A 20,671-nucleotide genomic window follows, 5' to 3' on the forward strand; every position below is an offset into this window, starting at 1 on the left:
TATTAATGTCTATGGATGTAGATGGAGGACAGAGAAGCCCCCGGAGGTGGATGTGGGGGGCACATACTTTTCTCCATATTAATGTCTATGGATGTAGATGAGGATAGAGAAGCCCCCGGAGGTGGATGTGGGGGGCACATACTTTTCTACATATTAATCTCTATGGATGTAGATGAGGACAGAGAAGCCCCCGGAGGTGGATGTGGGGGGCACATACTTTTCTCCATATTAATGTCTATGGATGTAGATGAGGACAGAGAAGCCTCCGGAGGTGGATGTGGGGGGCACATACTTTCTCCATATTAATGTCTATGGATGTAGATGAGGACAGAGAAGCCCCTGGAGGTGGATGTGGGGGGCACATACTTTTCTCCATATTAATGTCTATGGATGTAGATGAGGACAGAGAAGCCCCCGGAGGTGGATGTGGGGGGCACATACTTTCTCCATATTAATGTCTATGGATGTAGATGAGGACAGAGAAGCCCCTGGAGGTGGATGTGGGGGGCACATACTTTTCTCCATATTAATGTCTATGGATGTAGATTAGGACAGAGAAGCCTCCGGAGGTGGATGTGGGGGGCACATACTTTTCTCCATATTAATGTCTATGGATGTAGATGAGGACAGAGAAGCCCCCGGAGGTGGATGTGGGGGGCACATACTTTTCTCCATATTAATGTCTATGGATGTAGATGAGGACAGAGAAGCCCCCGGAGGTGGATGTGGGGGGCACATACTTTCTCCATATTAATGTCTATGGATGTAGATGAGGACAGAGAAGCCCCTGGAGGTGGATGTGGGGGGCACATACTTTCTCCATATTAATGTCTATGGATGTAGATGAGGACAGAGAAGCCCCTGGAGGTGGATGTGGGGGGCACATACTTTCCTCCATATTAATGTCTATGGATGTAGATGAGGACAGAGAAGCCCCCGGAGGTGGATGTGGGGGGCACATACTTTTCTCCATATTAATGTCTATGGATGTAGATGAGGACAGAGAAGCCCCTGGAGGTGGATGTGGGGGGCATATACTTTTCTCCATATTAATGTCTATGGATGTAGATGAGGACAGAGAAGCCCCCGGAGGTGGATGTGGGGGGCACATACTTTCCTCCATATTAATGTCTATAGATGTAGATGAGGACAGTGAAGCCCCTGGAGGTGGATGTGGGGGGCACATACTTTCCACCATATTAATGTCTATGGATGTAGATGAGAAGCCCCCGGAGGTGGATGTGGGGGGCACATACTTTCCTCCATATTAATGTCTATGGATGTAGATGAGGACAGAGAAGCCCCCGGAGGTGGATGTGGGGGGCACATACTTTCTCCATATTAATGTCTATGGATGTAGATGAGGACAGAGAAGCCCCCGGAGGTGGATGTGGGGGGCACATACTTTTCTCCATATAATATCTATGGATGTAGATGAGGACAGAGAAGCCCCCGGAGGTGGATGTGGGGGGCACATACTTTTCTCCATATTAATGTCTATGGATGTAGATGAGGACAGAGAAGCCCCCGGAGGTGGATGTGGGGGGCACATACTTTCTCCATATTAATGTCTATGGATGTAGATGAGGACAGAGAAGCCCCCGGAGGTGGATGTGGGGGGCACATACTTTCTCCATATTAATGTCTATGGATGTAGATGAGGACAGAGAAGCCCCCGGAGGTGGATGTGGGGGGCACATACTTTTCTCCATATTAATGTCTATGGATGTAGATGAGGACAGAGAAGCCCCCGGAGGAGGATGTGGGGGGCACATACTTTCTCCATATTAATGTCTATGGATGTAGATGAGGACAGAGAAGCCCCCGGAGGTGGATGTGGGGGGCACATACTTTCTCCATATTAATGTCTATGGATGTAGATGAGGACAGAGAAGCCCCCGGAGGTGGATGTGGGGGGCACATACTTTTCTCCATATTAATGTCTATGGATGTAGATGAGGACAGTGAAGCCCCTGGAGGTGGATGTGGGGGGCACATACTTTCTCCATATTAATGTCTATGGATGTAGATGAGGACAGAGAAGCCCCCGGAGGTGGATGTGGGGGGCACATACTTTCTCCATATTAATGTCTATGGATGTAGATGAGGACAGAGAAGCCCCCGGAGGTGGATGTGGGGGGCACATACTTTTCTCTATATTAATGTCTATGGATGTAGATGAGGACAGAGAAGCCCCCGGAGGTGGATGTGGGGGGCACATACTTTCTCCATATTAATGTCTATGGATGTAGATGAGGACAGAGAAGCCCCCGGAGGAGGATGTGGGGGGCACATACTTTCTCCATATTAATGTCTATGGATGTAGATGGAGGACAGAGAAGCCCCCGGAGGTGGATGTGGGGGGCACATACTTTTCTCCATATTAATGTCTATGGATGTAGATGAGGATAGAGAAGCCCCCGGAGGTGGATGTGGGGGGCACATACTTTTCTACATATTAATGTCTATGGATGTAGATGAGGACAGAGAAGCCCCCGGAGGTGGATGTGGGGGGCACATACTTTTCTCCATATTAATGTCTATGGATGTAGATGAGGACAGAGAAGCCTCCGGAGGTGGATGTGGGGGGCACATACTTTCTCCATATTAATGTCTATGGATGTAGATGAGGACAGAGAAGCCCCTGGAGGTGGATGTGGGGGGCACATACTTTTCTCCATATTAATGTCTATGGATGTAGATGAGGACAGAGAAGCCCCCGGAGGTGGATGTGGGGGGCACATACTTTCTCCATATTAATGTCTATGGATGTAGATGAGGACAGAGAAGCCCCTGGAGGTGGATGTGGGGGGCACATACTTTTCTCCATATTAATGTCTATGGATGTAGATTAGGACAGAGAAGCCTCCGGAGGTGGATGTGGGGGGCACATACTTTTCTCCATATTAATGTCTATGGATGTAGATGAGGACAGAGAAGCCCCCGGAGGTGGATGTGGGGGGCACATACTTTTCTCCATATTAATGTCTATGGATGTAGATGAGGACAGAGAAGCCCCCGGAGGTGGATGTGGGGGGCACATACTTTCTCCATATTAATGTCTATGGATGTAGATGAGGACAGAGAAGCCCCTGGAGGTGGATGTGGGGGGCACATACTTTCTCCATATTAATGTCTATGGATGTAGATGAGGACAGAGAAGCCCCTGGAGGTGGATGTGGGGGGCACATACTTTTCTCCATATTAATGTCTATGGATGTAGATGAGGACAGAGAAGCCCCCGGAGGTGGATGTGGGGGGCACATACTTTTCTCCATATTAATGTCTATGGATGTAGATGAGGACAGAGAAGCCCCTGGAGGTGGATGTGGGGGGCACATACTGGATGTAGATGAGGACAGAGTAGCCCCTGGAGGTGGATGTGGGGGGCACATACTTTCCTCCATATTAATATCTATGGATGTAGATGAGGACAGAGAAGCCCCCGGAGGTGGATGTGGGGGGCATATACTTTTCTCCATATTAATGTCTATGGATGTAGATGAGGACAGAGAAGCCCCCGGAGGTGGATGTGGGGGGCACATACTTTCCTCCATATTAATGTCTATAGATGTAGATGAGGACAGTGAAGCCCCTGGAGGTGGATGTGGGGGGCACATACTTTCCACCATATTAATGTCTATGGATGTAGATGAGAAGCCCCCGGAGGTGGATGTGGGGGGCACATACTTTCCTCCATATTAATGTCTATGAATGTAGATGAGGACAGAGAAGCCCCTGGAGGTGGATGTGGGGGGCACATACTTTCTCCATATTAATGTCTATGGATGTAGATGAGGACAGAGAAGCCCCCGGAGGTGGATGTGGGGGGCACATACTTTCTCCATATTAATGTCTATGGATGTAGATGAGGACAGAGAAGCCCCTGGAGGAGGATGTGGGGGGCACATACTTTCTCCATATTAATGTCTATGGATGTAGATGAGGACAGAGAAGCCCCCGGAGGTGGATGTGGGGGGCACATACTTTTCTCCATATTAATGTCTATGGATGTAGATGAGGACAGAGAAGCCCCCGGAGGTGGATGTGGGGGGCACATACTTTTCTCCATATTAATGTCTATGGATGTAGATGAGGATAGAGAAGCCCCCGGAGGTGGATGTGGGGGGCACATACTTTTCTCCATATTAATGTCTATGGATGTAGATGAGGACAGAGAAGCCCCCGGAGGTGGATGTGGGGGGCACATACTTTTCTCCATATTAATGTCTATGGATGTAGATGAGGACAGAGAAGCCCCCGGAGGTGGATGTGGGGGGCACATACTTTCTCCATATTAATGTCTATGGATGTAGATGAGGACAGAGAAGCCCCCGGAGGTGGATGTGGGGGGCACATACTTTTCTCCATATTAATGTCTATGGATGTAGATGAGGACAGAGAAGCCCCCGGAGGTGGATGTGGGGGGCACATACTTTCCTCCATATTAATGTCTATGGATATAGATGAGGACAGAGAAGCCCCTGGAGGTGGATGTGGGGGGCACATACTTTCTCCATATTAATGTCTATGGATGTAGATGAGGACAGAGAAGCCCCCGGAGGTGGATGTGGGGGGCACATACTTTCTCCATATTAATGTCTATGGATGTAGATGAGGACAGAGAAGCCCCCGGAGGTGGATGTGGGGGGCACATACTTTCTCCATATTAATGTCTATGGATGTAGATGAGGAGAGAGAAGCCCCCGGAGGTGGATGTGGGGGGCACATACTTTTCTCCATATTAATGTCTATGGATGTAGATGAGGACAGAGAAGCCCCCGGAGGAGGATGTGGGGGGCACATACTTTCTCCATATTAATGTCTATGGATGTAGATGAGGACAGAGAAGCCCCCGGAGGTGGATGTGGGGGGCACATACTTTCTCCATATTAATGTCTATGGATGTAGATGAGGACAGAGAAGCCCCCGGAGGTGGATGTGGGGGGCACATACTTTTCTCCATATTAATGTCTATGGATGTAGATGAGGACAGTGAAGCCCCTGGAGGTGGATGTGGGGGGCACATACTTTCTCCATATTAATGTCTATGGATGTAGATGAGGACAGAGAAGCCCCCGGAGGTGGATGTGGGGGGCACATACTTTCTCCATATTAATGTCTATGGATGTAGATGAGGACAGAGAAGCCCCCGGAGGTGGATGTGGGGGGCACATACTTTTCTCTATATTAATGTCTATGGATGTAGATGAGGACAGAGAAGCCCCCGGAGGTGGATGTGGGGGGCACATACTTTCTCCATATTAATGTCTATGGATGTAGATGAGGACAGAGAAGCCCCCGGAGGAGGATGTGGGGGGCACATACTTTCTCCATATTAATGTCTATGGATGTAGATGGAGGACAGAGAAGCCCCCGGAGGTGGATGTGGGGGGCACATACTTTTCTCCATATTAATGTCTATGGATGTAGATGAGGACAGAGAAGCCCCCGGAGGTGGATGTGGGGGGCACATACTTTTCTACATATTAATGTCTATGGATGTAGATGAGGATAGAGAAGCCCCCGGAGGTGGATGTGGGGGGCACATACTTTTCTACATATTAATGTCTATGGATGTAGATGAGGACAGAGAAGCCCCCGGAGGTGGATGTGGGGGGCACATACTTTTCTCCATATTAATGTCTATGGATGTAGATGAGGACAGAGAAGCCTCCGGAGGTGGATGTGGGGGGCACATACTTTCTCCATATTAATGTCTATGGATGTAGATGAGGACAGAGAAGCCCCTGGAGGTGGATGTGGGGGGCACATACTTTTCTCCATATTAATGTCTATGGATGTAGATGAGGACAGAGAAGCCCCTGGAGGTGGATGTGGGGGGCACATACTTTTCTCCATATTAATGTCTATGGATGTAGATGAGGACAGAGAAGCCCCCGGAGGTGGATGTGGGGGGCACATACTTTCTCCATATTAATGTCTATGGATGTAGATGAGGACAGAGAAGCCCCTGGAGGTGGATGTGGGGGGCACATACTTTTCTCCATATTAATGTCTATGGATGTAGATGAGGACAGAGAAGCCCCTGGAGGTGGATGTGGGGGGCACATACTTTCTCCATATTAATGTCTATGGATGTAGATGAGGACAGAGAAGCCCCCGGAGGTGGATGTGGGGGGCACATACTTTCTCCATATTAATGTCTATGGATGTAGATGAGGACAGAGAAGCCCCTGGAGGTGGATGTGGGGGGCACATACTTTTCTCCATATTAATGTCTATGGATGTAGATGAGGACAGAGAAGCCCCTGGAGGTGGATGTGGGGGGCACATACTTTCTCCATATTAATGTCTATGGATGTAGATGAGGACAGAGAAGCCCCTGGAGGTGGATGTGGGGGGCACATACTTTTCTCCATATTAATGTCTATGGATGTAGATGAGGACAGAGAAGCCCCTGGAGGTGGATGTGGGGGGCACATACTTTCTCCATATTAATGTCTATGGATGTAGATGAGGACAGAGAAGCCTCCGGAGGTGGATGTGGGGGGCACATACTTTTCTCCATATTAATGTCTATGGATGTAGATGAGGACAGAGAAGCCCCCGGAGGTGGATGTGGGGGGCACATACTTTTCTCCATATTAATGTCTATGGATGTAGATGAGGACAGAGAAGCCCCCGGAGGTGGATGTGGGGGGCACATACTTTCTCCATATTAATGTCTATGGATGTAGATGAGGACAGAGAAGCCCCTGGAGGTGGATGTGGGGGGCACATACTTTTCTCCATATTAATGTCTATGGATGTAGATGAGGACAGAGTAGCCCCTGGAGGTGGATGTGGGGGGCACATACTTTCCTCCATATTAATGTCTATGGATGTAGATGAGGACAGAGAAGCCCCTGAAGGTGGATGTGGGGGGCATATACTTTTCTCCATATTAATGTCTATGGATGTAGATGAGGACAGAGAAGCCCCCGGAGGTGGATGTGGGGGGCACATACTTTCCTCCATATTAATGTCTATGGATGTAGATGAGGACAGAGATGCCCCTGGAGGTGGATGTGGGGGGCATATACTTTTCTCCATATTAATGTCTATGGATGTAGATGAGGACAGAGAAGCCCCCGGAGGTGGATGTGGGGGGCACATACTTTCCTCCATATTAATGTCTATGGATGTAGATGAGGACAGTGAAGCCCCCGGAGGTGGATGTGGGGGGCACATACTTTTCTCCATATTAATGTCTATGGATGTAGATGAGGACAGTGAAGCCCCTGGAGGTGGATGTGGGGGGCACATACTTTCCACCATATTAATGTCTATGGATGTAGATGAGAAGCCCCCGGAGGTGGATGTGGGGGGCACATACTTTTCTCCATATTAATGTCTATGGATGTAGATGAGGACAGAGAAGCCCCCGGAGGTGGATGTGGGGGGCACATACTTTTCTCCATATAATATCTATGGATGTAGATGAGGACAGAGAAGCCCCCGGAGGTGGATGTGGGGGGCACATACTTTTCTCCATATTAATGTCTATGGATGTAGATGAGGACAGAGAAGCCCCCGGAGGTGGATGTGGGGGGCACATACTTTCTCCATATTAATGTCTATGGATGTAGATGAGGACAGAGAAGCCCCCGGAGGTGGATGTGGGGGGCACATACTTTTCTCCATATTAATGTCTATGGATGTAGATGAGGACAGAGAAGCCCCCGGAGGTGGATGTGGGGGGCACATACTTTCCTCCATATTAATGTCTATGGATATAGATGAGGACAGAGAAGCCCCCGGAGGTGGATGTGGGGGGCACATACTTTCCTCCATATTAATGTCTATGGATATAGATGAGGACAGAGAAGCCCCCGGAGGTGGATATGGGGGGCACATACTTTCCTCCATATTAATGTCTATGGATATAGATGAGGACAGATAAGCCCCCGGAGGAGGATGTGGGGGGCACATACTTTCCTCCATATTAATGTCTATGGATGTAGATGAGGACAGAGAATCCCCTGGAGGTGGATGTGGGGGGCACATACTTTCTCCATATTAATGTCTATGGATGTAGATGAGGACAGAGAAGCCCCCGGAGGAGGATGTGGGGGGCACATACTTTCTCCATATTAATGTCTATGGATGTAGATGAGGACAGAGAAGCCCCCGGAGGTGGATGTGGGGGGCACATACTTTCTCCATATTAATGTCTATGGATGTAGATGAGGACAGAGAAGCCCCCGGAGGTGGATGTGGGGGGCACATACTTTTCTCCATATTAATGTCTATGGATGTAGATGAGGACAGTGAAGCCCCTGGAGGTGGATGTGGGGGGCACATACTTTCTCCATATTAATGTGTATGGATGTAGATGAGGACAGAGAAGCCCCCGGAGGTGGATGTGGGGGGCACATACTTTCTCCATATTAATGTCTATGGATGTAGATGAGGACAGAGAAGCCCCCGGAGGTGGATGTGGGGGGCACATACTTTTCTCTATATTAATGTCTATGGATGTAGATGAGGACAGAGAAGCCCCCGGAGGTGGATGTGGGGGGCACATACTTTCTCCATATTAATGTCTATTGATGTAGATGAGGACAGAGAAGCCCCTGGAGGAGGATGTGGGGGGCACATACTTTCTCCATATTAATGTCTATGGATGTAGATGAGGACAGAGAAGCCCCCGGAGGAGGATGTGGGGGGCACATACTTTCTCCATATTAATGTCTATGGATGTAGATGGAGGACAGAGAAGCCCCCGGAGGTGGATGTGGGGGGCACATACTTTTCTCCATATTAATGTCTATGGATGTAGATGAGGACAGAGAAGCCCCCGGAGGTGGATGTGGGGGGCACATACTTTTCTACATATTAATGTCTATGGATGTAGATGAGGATAGAGAAGCCCCCGGAGGTGGATGTGGGGGGCACATACTTTTCTACATATTAATGTCTATGGATGTAGATGAGGATAGAGAAGCCCCCGGAGGTGGATGTGGGGGGCACATACTTTTCTACATATTAATGTCTATGGATGTAGATGAGGACAGAGAAGCCCCCGGAGGTGGATGTGGGGGGCACATACTTTTCTCCATATTAATGTCTATGGATGTAGATGAGGACAGAGAAGCCTCCGGAGGTGGATGTGGGGGGCACATACTTTCTCCATATTAATGTCTATGGATGTAGATGAGGACAGAGAAGCCCCTGGAGGTGGATGTGGGGGGCACATACTTTCCCCATATTAATGTCTATGGATGTAGATGAGGACAGAGAAGCCCCTGGAGGTGGATGTGGGGGGCACATACTTTCTCCATATTAATGTCTATGGATGTAGATGAGGACAGAGAAGCCCCTGGAGGTGGATGTGGGGGGCACATACTTTCTCCATATTAATGTCTATGGATGTAGATGAGGACAGAGAAGCCCCTGGAGGTGGATGTGGGGGGCACATACTTTCTCCATATTAATGTCTATGGATGTAGATGAGGACAGAGAAGCCCCCGGAGGTGGATGTGGGGGGCACATACTTTTCTCCATATTAATGTCTATGGATGTAGATGAGGACAGAGAAGCCCCCGGAGGTGGATGTGGGGGGCACATACTTTTCTACATATTAATGTCTATGGATGTAGATGAGGACAGAGAAGCCCCCGGAGGTGGATGTTGGGGGCACATACTTTCCCCATGTTAATGTCTATGGATGTAGATGAGGACAGAGAAGCCCCCGGAGGTGGATGTGGGGGGCACATACTTTCCTCCATATTAATGTCTATGGATGTAGATGAGGACAGAGAAGCCCCCGGAGGTGGATGTTGGGGGCACATACTTTCCTCCATATTAATGTCTATGGATGTAGATGAGGACAGAGAAGCCCCCGGAGGTGGATGTTGTGGGCACATACTTTCCTCCATATTAATGTCTATGGATGTAGATGAGGACAGAGAAGCCCCCAGAGGTGGATGTGGGGGGCACATACTTTTCTCCATGTTAATGTCTATGGATGTAGATGAGGACAGAGAAGCCCCCGGAGGTGGATGTAGGGGGCACATACTTTCCTCCATATTAATGTCTATGGATGTAGATGAGGACAGAGAAGCCCCCGGAGGTGGATGTGGGGGGCACATACTTTTCTCCATATTAATGTCTATGGATGTAGATGAGGATAGAGAAGCCCCCGGAGGTGGATGTGGGGGGCACATACTTTTCTACATATTAATGTCTATGGATGTAGATGAGGATAGAGAAGCCCCCGGAGGTGGATGTGGGGGGCACATACTTTTCTACATATTAATGTCTATGGATGTAGATGAGGACAGAGAAGCCCCCGGAGGTGGATGTGGGGGGCACATACTTTTCTCCATATTAATGTCTATGGATGTAGATGAGGACAGAGAAGCCTCCGGAGGTGGATGTGGGGGGCACATACTTTCTCCATATTAATGTCTATGGATGTAGATGAGGACAGAGAAGCCCCTGGAGGTGGATGTGGGGGGCACATACTTTCCCCATATTAATGTCTATGGATGTAGATGAGGACAGAGAAGCCCCTGGAGGTGGATGTGGGGGGCACATACTTTCTCCATATTAATGTCTATGGATGTAGATGAGGACAGAGAAGCCCCTGGAGGTGGATGTGGGGGGCACATACTTTCTCCATATTAATGTCTATGGATGTAGATGAGGACAGAGAAGCCCCCGGAGGTGGATGTGGGGGGCACATACTTTTCTCCATATTAATGTCTATGGATGTAGATGAGGACAGAGAAGCCCCCGGAGGTGGATGTGGGGGGCACATACTTTTCTACATATTAATGTCTATGGATGTAGATGAGGACAGAGAAGCCCCCGGAGGTGGATGTTGGGGGCACATACTTTCCCCATGTTAATGTCTATGGATGTAGATGAGGACAGAGAAGCCCCCGGAGGTGGATGTGGGGGGCACATACTTTCCTCCATATTAATGTCTATGGATGTAGATGAGGACAGAGAAGCCCCCGGAGGTGGATGTTGGGGGCACATACTTTCCTCCATATTAATGTCTATGGATGTAGATGAGGACAGAGAAGCCCCCGGAGGTGGATGTTGTGGGCACATACTTTCCTCCATATTAATGTCTATGGATGTAGATGAGGACAGAGAAGCCCCCAGAGGTGGATGTGGGGGGCACATACTTTCCCCATGTTAATGTCTATGGATGTAGATGAGGACAGAGAAGCCCCCGGAGGTGGATGTAGGGGGCACATACTTTCCTCCATATTAATGTCTATGGATGTAGATGAGGACAGAGAAGCCCCCGGAGGTGGATGTGGGGGGCACATACTTTTCTCCATATTAATGTCTATGGATGTAGATGAGGATAGAGAAGCCCCCGGAGGTGGATGTAGGGGGCACATACTTTCCTCCATATTAATGTCTATGGATGTAGATGAGGACAGAGAAGCCCCCGGAGGTGGATGTGGGGGGCACATACTTTTCTCCATATTAATGTCTATGGATGTAGATGAGGATAGAGAAGCCCCTGGAGGTGGATGTGGGGGGCACATACTTTTCTCCATATTAATGTCTATGGATGTAGATGAGGACAGAGAAGCCCCCGGAGGTGGATGTGGGGGGCACATACTTTCTCCATATTAATGTCTATGGATGTAGATGAGGACAGAGAAGCCCCTGGAGGTGGATGTGGGGGGCACATACTTTCCTCCAATTAATGTCTATGGATGTAGATGAGGATAGAGAAGCCCCCGGAGGTGGATGTGGGGGGCACATACTTTCTCCATATTAATGTCTATGGATGTAGATGAGGACAGAGAAGCCCCTGGAGGTGGATGTGGGGGGCACATACTTTTCCCCATATTAATGTCTATGGATGTAGATGAGGACAGAGAAGCCCCTGGAGGTGGATGTGGGGGGCACATACTTTCCTCTATATTAATGTCTATGGATGTAGATGAGAACAGAGAAGCCCCCGGAGGTGGATGTGGGGGGCACATACTTTCTCCATATTAATGTCTATGGGTGTAGATGAGGACAGAGAAGCCCCCGGAGGTGGATGTGGGGGGCACATACTTTCCTCTATATTAATGTCTATGGATGTAGATGAGAACAGAGAAGCCCCCGGAGGTGGATGTGGGGGGCACATACTTTCCTCCATATTAATGTCTATGGATGTAGATGAGGACAGAGAAGCCCCCGGAGGTGGATGTGGGGGGCACATACTTTCCTCCATATTAATGTCTATGGATGTAGATGAGGACAGAGAAGCCCCCGGAGGTGGATGTGGGGGGCACATACTTTTCTGTATATTAATGTCTATAGATGTAGATGAGGACAGAGAAGCCCCTGGAGGTGAATGTGGGGGGCACATACTTTACTCCATATTAATGTCTATGGATGTAGATGATTACAGAGAAGCCCCCGGAGGTGGATGTGGGGGGCACATACTTTTCTCCATATTAATGTCTATGGATGTAGATGAGGACAGAGAAGCCCCTGGAGGTGGATGTGGGGGGCACATACTTTACTCCATATTAATGTCTATGGATGTAGATGATTACAGAGAAGCCCCTGGAGGTGGATGTGGGGGGCACATACTTTTCTCCATATTAATGTCTATGGATGTAGATGAGGACAGAGAAGCCCCTGGAGGTGGATGTGGGGGACACATACTTTTCTCTATATTAATGTCTATGGATGTAGATGAGGACAGAGAAGCCCCCGGAGGTGGATGTGGGGGGCACATACTTTTCTGTATATTAATGTCTATGGATGTAGATGAGGACAGAGAAGCCCCCTGAGGTGGATGTGGGGGGCACATACTTTTCTCCATATTAATGTCTATGGATGTAGATGAGGACAGAGAAGCCCCCGGAGGTGGATGTGGGGGGCACATACTTTTCTCCATATTAATGTCTATGGATGTAGATGAGGACAGAGAAGCCCCTGGAGGTGGATGTGGGGGGCACATACTTTTCTCTATATTAATGTCTATGGATGTAGATGAGGACAGAGAAGCCCCCGGAGGTGGATGTGGGGGGCACATACTTTCCTCCATATTAATGTCTATGGATGTAGATGAGGACAGAGAAGCCCCTGGAGGTGGATGTGGGGGGCACATACTTTCTCCATATTAATGTCTATGGATGTAGATGATTACAGAGAAGCCCCCGGAGGTGGATGTGGGGGGCACATACTTTCTCCATATTAATGTCTATGGATGTAGATGATTACAGAGAAGCCCCCGGAGGTGAATGTGGGGGGCACATACTTTACTCCATATTAATGTCTATGGATGTAGATGATTACAGAGAAGCCCCTGGAGGTGGATGTGGGGGGCACATACTTTCTCCATATTAATGTCTATGGATGTAGATGATTACAGAGAAGCCCCTGGAGGTGGATGTGGGGGGCACATACTTTCCTCCATACTAATGTCTATGGATGTAGATGAGGACAGAGAAGCCCCTGGAGGTGGATGTGGGGGGCACATACTTTCTCCATATTAATGTCTATGGATGTAGATGATTACAGAGAAGCCCCCGGAGGTGAATGTGGGGGGCACATACTTTTCTCCATATTAATGTCTATGGATGTAGATGAGGACAGAGAAGCCCCCGGAGGTGGATGTGGGGGGCACATACTTTTGTGTATATTAATGTCTATGGATGTAGATGAGGACAGAGAAGCCCCCGGAGGTGGATGTGGGGGGCACATACTTTTCTCCATATTAATGTCTATGGATGTAGATGAGGACAGAGAAGCCCCTGGAGGTGGATGTGGGGGGCACATACTTTTCTCCATATTAATGTCTATGGATGTAGATGAGGACAGTGAAGCCCCCGGAGGTGGATGTGGGGGGCACATACTTTTCTCCATATTAATGTCTATGGATGTAGATGAGGACAGAGAAGCCCCCGGAGGTGGATGTTGGGGGCACATACTTTCCCCATGTTAATGTCTATGGATGTAGATGAGGACAGAGAAGCCCCCGGAGGTGGATGTGGGGGGCACATACTTTCCTCCATATTAATGTCTATGGATGTAGATGAGGACAGAGAAGCCCCCGGAGGTGGATGTTGGGGGCACATACTTTCCTCCATATTAATGTCTATGGATGTAGATGAGGACAGAGAAGCCCCCGGAGGTGGATGTTGGGGGCACATACTTTCCCCATGTTAATGTCTATGGATGTAGATGAGGACAGAGAAGCCCCCGGAGGTGGATGTAGGGGGCACATACTTTCCTCCATATTAATGTCTATGGATGTAGATGAGGACAGAGAAGCCCCCGGAGGTGGATGTGGGGGGCACATACTTTTCTCCATATTAATGTCTATGGATGTAGATGAGGATAGAGAAGCCCCCGGAGGTGGATGTGGGGGGCACATACTTTTCTCCATATTAATGTCTATGGATGTAGATGAGGATAGAGAAGCCCCCGGAGGTGGATGTGGGGGGCACATACTTTTCTCCATATTAATGTCTATGGATGTAGATGAGGACAGAGAAGCCCCCGGAGGTGGATGTTGGGGGCACATAATTTCCCCATGTTAATGTCTATGGATGTAGATGAGGACAGAGAAGCCCCCGGAGGTGGATGTAGGGGGCACATACTTTTCTCCATATTAATGTCTATGGATGTAGATGAGGACAGAGAAGCCCCCGGAGGTGGATGTTGGGGGCACATACTTTCCCCATATTAATGTCTATGGATGTAGATGATTACAGAGAAGCCCCCGGAGGTGAATGTGGGGGGCACATACTTTACTCCATATTAATGTCTATGGATGTAGATGATTACAGAGAAGCCCCTGGAGGTGGATGTGGGGGGCACATACTTTCCTCCATATTAATGTCTATGGATGTAGATGAGGACAGAGAAGCCCCTGGAGGTGGATGTGGGGGGCACATACTTTCTCCATATTAATGTCTATGGATGTAGATGATTACAGAGAAGCCCCCGGAGGTGAATGTGGGGGGCACATACTTTTCTCCATATTAATGTCTATGGATGTAGATGAGGACAGAGAAGCCCCTGGAGGTGGATGTGGGGGGCACATACTTTTCTCCATATTAATGTCTATGGATGTAGATGAGGACAGAGAAGCCCCCGGAGGTGGATGTGGTGGGCACATACTTTTCTCCATATTAATGTCTATGGAAGTAGATGAGGACAGAGAAGCCCCTGGAGGTGGATGTGGGGGGCACATACTTTTCTCCATATTAATGTCTATGGATGTAGATGAGGACAGTGAAGCCCCCGGAGGTGGATGTGGGGGGCACATACTTTTCTCCATATTAATGTCTATGGATGTAGATGATTACAGAGAAGCCTCCGGAGGTGGATGTGGGGGGCACATACTTTTCTCCATATTAATGTCTATGGATGTAGATGAGGACAGAGAAGCCCCCGGAGGTGGATGTGGTGGGCACATACTTTTGTGTATATTAATGTCTATGGATGTAGATGAGGACAGAGAAGCCCCCGGAGGTGGATGTGGGGGGCACATACTTTTCTCCATATTAATGTCTATGGATGTAGATGAGGACAGTGAAGCCCCCGGAGGTGGATGTGGGGGGCACATACTTTTCTCCATATTAATGTCTATGGATGTAGATGAGGACAGAGAAGCCCCCGGAGGTGGATGTTGGGGGCACATACTTTCCCCATGTTAATGTCTATGGATGTAGATGAGGACAGAGAAGCCCCCGGAGGTGGATGTGGGGGGCACATACTTTCCTCCATATTAATGTCTATGGATGTAGATGAGGACAGAGAAGCCCCTGGAGGTGGATGTGGGGGGCACATACTTTTCTCCATATTAATGTCTATGGATGTAGATGAGGACAGAGAAGCCCCTGGAGGTGGATGTGGGGGGCACATACTTTTCTCCATATTAATGTCTATGGATGTAGATGAGGACAGAGAAGCCCCTGGAGGTGGATGAGGGGGGCACCTACTTTCTCCATATTAATGTCTATGGATGTAGATGAGGACAGTGAAGCCCCTGGAGGTGGATGTGGGGGGCACATACTTTTCTCCATATTAGTGTCTATGGATGTAGATGAGGACAGAGAAGCCCCCGGAGGTGGATGTGGGGGGCACATACTTTCTCCATATTAATGTCTATGGATGTAGATGAGGACAGTGAAGCCCCTGGAGGTGGATGTGGGGGGCACATACTTTCTCCATATTAATGTCTATGGATGTAGATGAGGACAGAGAAGCCCCCGGAGGTGGATGTGGGGGGCACATACTTTCTCCATATTAATGTCTATGGATGTAGATGAGGACAGTGAAGCCCCTGGAGGTGGATGTGGGGGGCACATACTTTCTCCATATTAATGTCTATGGATGTAGATGAGGACAGAGAAGCTCCTGGAGGTGGATGAGGGGGGCACCTACTTTCTCCATATTAATGTCTATGGATGTAGATGAGGACAGAGAAGCCCCCGGAGGTGGATGTGGGGGGCACATACTTTCCTCCATATTAATGTCTATGGATGTAGATGAGGACAGAGAAGCCCCTGGAGGTGGATGTGGGGGGCACATACTTTCCTCCATATTAATGTCTATGGATGTAGATGAGGACAGAGAAGCCCCCGGAGGTGGATGTGGGGGGCACATACTTTCTCCATATTAATGTCTATGGATGTAGATGAGGACAGAGAAGCCCCCGGAGGTGGATGTGGGGGGCACATACTTTCTCCATATTAATGTCTATGGATGTAGATGAGGACAGAGAAGCCCCCGGAGGTGGATGTGGGGGGCACATACTTTTCTCCATATTAATGTCTATGGATGTAGATGAGGACAGAGAAGCCCCCGGAGATGGATGTGGGGGGCACATACTTTTCTCCATATTAATGTCTATAGATGTAGATGAGGACAGAGAAACCCCCGGAGGTGGATGTGGGGGGCACATACTTTCTCCATATTAATGTCTATGGATGTAGATGAGGACAGAGAAGCCCCCGGAGGTGGATGTGGGGGGCACATACTTTCTCCATATTAATGTCTGTGGATGTAGATGAGGACAGAGAAGCCCCCGGAGGTGGATGTGGGGGGCACATACTTTCTCCATATTATTGTCTGTGGATGTAGATGAGGACAGAGAAGCCCCTGGAGGTGGATGTGGGGGGCACATACTTTCTCCATATTAATGTCTGTGAATGTAGATGAGGACAGAGAAGCCCCCGGAGGTGGATGTGGGGGGCACATACTTTTTCCATATTAATGTCTATGGATGTAGATGAGGACAGAGAAGCCCTGGAGGTGGATGTGGGGGGCACAGACTTTCTCCATATTAATGTCTATTGATGTAGATGAGGACAGAGAAGCCCCTGGAGGTGGATGTGGGGGGCACATACTTTCTCCATATTAATGTCTATGGATGTAGATGAGGACAGAGAAGCCCCCTGGAGGTGGATGTGGGGGGCACATACTTTTCCCCATATTAATGTCTATGGATGTAGATGAGAAGCCCCCGGAGGTGGATGTGGGGGGCACATACTTTTCTCCATATTAATGTCTATGGATGTAGATGAGGACAGAGAAGCCCCCTGGAGGTGGATGTGGGGGGCACATGCTTTTCCCCATATTAATGTCTATGGATGTAGATGAGGACAGAGAAGCCCCTGGAGGTGGATGTGGGGGGCACATACTTTTCCCCATATTAATGTCTGTAGATGTAGATTAGGACAGAGAAGCCCCCGGAGGTGGATGTGGGGGGCACATATGTTTCTCCATATTAATGTCTATGGATGTAGATGAGGACAGAGAAGCCCCCGGAGGTGGATGTGGGGGGCACATACTTTCCTCCATATTAATGTCTATTGATGTAGATGAGGACAGAGAAGCCCCTGGAGGTGGATGTGGGGGGCACATACTTTCTCCATATTAATGTCTATGGATGTAGATGAGGACAGAGAAGCCCCTGGAGGTGGATGTGGGGGGCACATACCTTTCTCCTTATTATTGTCTATGGATGTAGATGAGGACAGAGAAGCCCCCGGAGGTGGATGTGGGGGGCACATACTTTTCTCCATTTTAATGTCTATGGATGTAGATGAGGACAGAGAAGCCCCTGGAGGTGGATGTGGGGGTCACATACCTTTCTCCTTATTAATGTCTATGGATGTAGATGAGGACAGAGAAGCCCCTGGAGGTGGATGTGGGGGACACATACTTTCTCCATATTAATGTCTATGGATGTAGATGAGGACAGAGAAGCCCCTGGAGGTGGATGTGGGGGACACATACTTTCTCCATTTTAATGTCTATGGATGTAGATGAGGACAGTAAAGCCCCTGGAGGTGGATGTGGGGGGCACATACTTTCTCCATATTAATGTCTATGGATGTAGATGAGGACAGAGAAGCCCCTGGAGGTGGATGTGGGGGGCACATACTTTCTCCATATTAATGTCTATGGATGTAGATGACGACAGAGAAGCCCCCGGAGGTGGATGTGGGGGGCACATACTTTCCTCCATATTAATGTCTATGGATGTAGATGAGGACAGTGAAAGCTCCTGGAGGTGGATGTGGGGGGCTCATACCTTTCCCCATATTACTGTCTATAGATGTAGGGGGGTGCATACTTTTATCATGTGACCTCTTACACCCTGTGACCCCGCTCCGGTGTAGGTCTGCTGGGTGTGGTGAGCACATGACTGCATCCTCCGGTGTCGGGGAGAGGATGCTCTGTGTTCCCCGTGTCCTGTTTTTGGGGTGTCTGAGGCCCCTGGCACTGGACGAGTCATGAATTCCCCCCCTTCTTTCTGCCACCAGGGAGTCTACGCCATCTTGGATCTTCACGGCTCCATTATGGCGCTGTCTGTCGTCAGCTCTTCGGTCCTGGAGGAATCGGACGCCACCAAGCCGCCATCTGTAAACTCGGAGAGCGAGGATGAAGAAGATGTAGAGCACAATGTGCGTCCTCCCTGCACCCGCAGTCATAGCCTGCCCATCCCCCGACAGGGCGATGCTAATGCTGGGCTCCGCTCCTTTCAGGGTGATCCTCCGCCTGCTCTCCAGCTGCACGCATTGCACTTTATGGGGAATCATGGGAAGAACATACAACTGTCACATGGAAACAGGACAGCGACGCGCGTTTGCAGCTATAATCAGGGCATTGTGGTGCTGACCCAACCGCTGCCTCCACTCTTCCTATTCCAGGTATGGCAGTGGGTGGTAGGGGCAGGTCCGAGGTGAGGCCTCTGCAACCGCTCACCCCAGTGTAACATGTCACCCCCAGGTCAGGATAGATCAGCTGTCTCCGCACTGGACGTCCTCCCTGTCCATTGGGGTTGTTGGTGTTTCCCCCGAGAGGCTCAACTTCCCGGCCACAGCCGCCGCTCTGAAGAGGACTGCGTGGATCTTCCAGCGTAGCGCTGTCCTGTACAACGGTGCCAAGGTACCGCGAGGCTGTGGCACAGAAGCCCCGCAGCATGACCCCTCGAACCTGACTGTGACTCCTCTAGATGTGACCCACTTACCCGATCATTACCGGCTCGACCATGACTCCCTCCTCAAACACATACCATACCCGTGATGCTGCTGCCAGTGCCCGCATCTTCCACCCTTTGTGTATGACCTCATGCTCTCTGCCTTCTAGATCCGTGAAGGGTACGGGCCCAATCTTGACCTGTGTCCTGAAGGAACCTGTGTCGGCCTCTTGCTGGATTCCTCGGGTGGTCTCCACTTATACATTAACGGTCTGGATCAGGGGGTGGGAGCACAAGACCTTCCTCAGCTGTGCTACGTGGTGATCGACCTGTACGGACAGTGTGAGCAGGTCAGTGTTATACGGGGGCCGCACTGATGGGGGTCTGTACAGTGTGAGGACTTATGATATATGGGGGGCTCCTATGGGGTCAGTGATGTATATGGGGGCTCCTGTGCGGTCTGTATAGTGTGGCGGCTGTGATATATATGGGGGGGGGCTCCTGTGGGGTCAGTGATGTATATGGGGGGCTCCTGTGGGGTCTGTACAGTGTGAGGACTGATGATATAAGGGGGGCTCCTGTGGGGTCTGTACAGTGTGGGGACTGATGATATAAGGTGGGGTCTGTGCAGTGTGAGGACTGATGATATAAGGGGGGCTCCTGTGGGGTCTGTACAGTGTGAGGACTGATGATATAAGGGGGGCTCCTGTGGGGTCTGTACAGTGTGAGGACTGATGATATAAGGGGGGCTCCTGTGGGGTCTGTACAGTGTGAGGACTGATGATATAAGGGGGGCTCCTGTGGGGTCTGTACAGTGTGAGGACTGATGATATAAGGGGGGCTCCTGTGGGGTCTGTACAGTGTGAGGACTGATATAAGGGGGGCTCCTGTGGGGTCTGTACAGTGTGGGGACTGATGATATAAGGGGGGCTCCTGAGGGGTCTGTGCAGTGTGGGGACTGATGATATATATGAGGGGATCCTGTGGGGTCAGTGATGTATATGGGGGGCTCCTGTGGGGTCTGTGCAGTGTGGGGACTGATGATATATATGGGGGGCTCCTGTGGGGTCAGTGATGTATATGGGGGGCTCCTGTGGGGTCTGTGCAGTGTGGGGACTTATGATATATGGGGGGCTCCTATGGGGTCAGTGATGTATATGGGGGCTCCTGTGCGGTCTGTATAGTGTGGCGGCTGTGATATATATGGGGGGGGGGCTCCTGTGGGGTCAGTGATATATATGGGGAGCTCCTGTG

At 49.6% G+C, this 20,671-nt stretch overlaps 1 protein-coding gene across 2 annotated transcripts in view; it reads left to right on the forward strand.

The window, feature by feature from the left end:
* The window catches only part of NEURL4 (neuralized E3 ubiquitin protein ligase 4), a 254,722-nt gene that overhangs the window by 187,132 nt on the left and 46,919 nt on the right, over positions 1-20,671 (forward strand). For both annotated transcript variants that reach the window (XM_073654639.1, XM_073654638.1), the window contains exons 20-23: positions 18,762-18,902; positions 18,984-19,148; positions 19,228-19,386; positions 19,588-19,767. In XM_073654639.1, coding sequence (XP_073510740.1) covers positions 18,762-18,902; positions 18,984-19,148; positions 19,228-19,386; positions 19,588-19,767 — 645 coding nt within the window. The remainder of the gene's footprint in view (positions 1-18,761; positions 18,903-18,983; positions 19,149-19,227; positions 19,387-19,587; positions 19,768-20,671) is intronic.

This window comes from Phyllobates terribilis, unplaced genomic scaffold (assembly GCF_046119375.1).
Source record: "Phyllobates terribilis strain yellow unplaced genomic scaffold, ASM4611937v1 Scaffold_11__3_contigs__length_659146591, whole genome shotgun sequence".
Classification (NCBI taxonomy): domain Eukaryota; kingdom Metazoa; phylum Chordata; class Amphibia; order Anura; family Dendrobatidae; genus Phyllobates; species Phyllobates terribilis.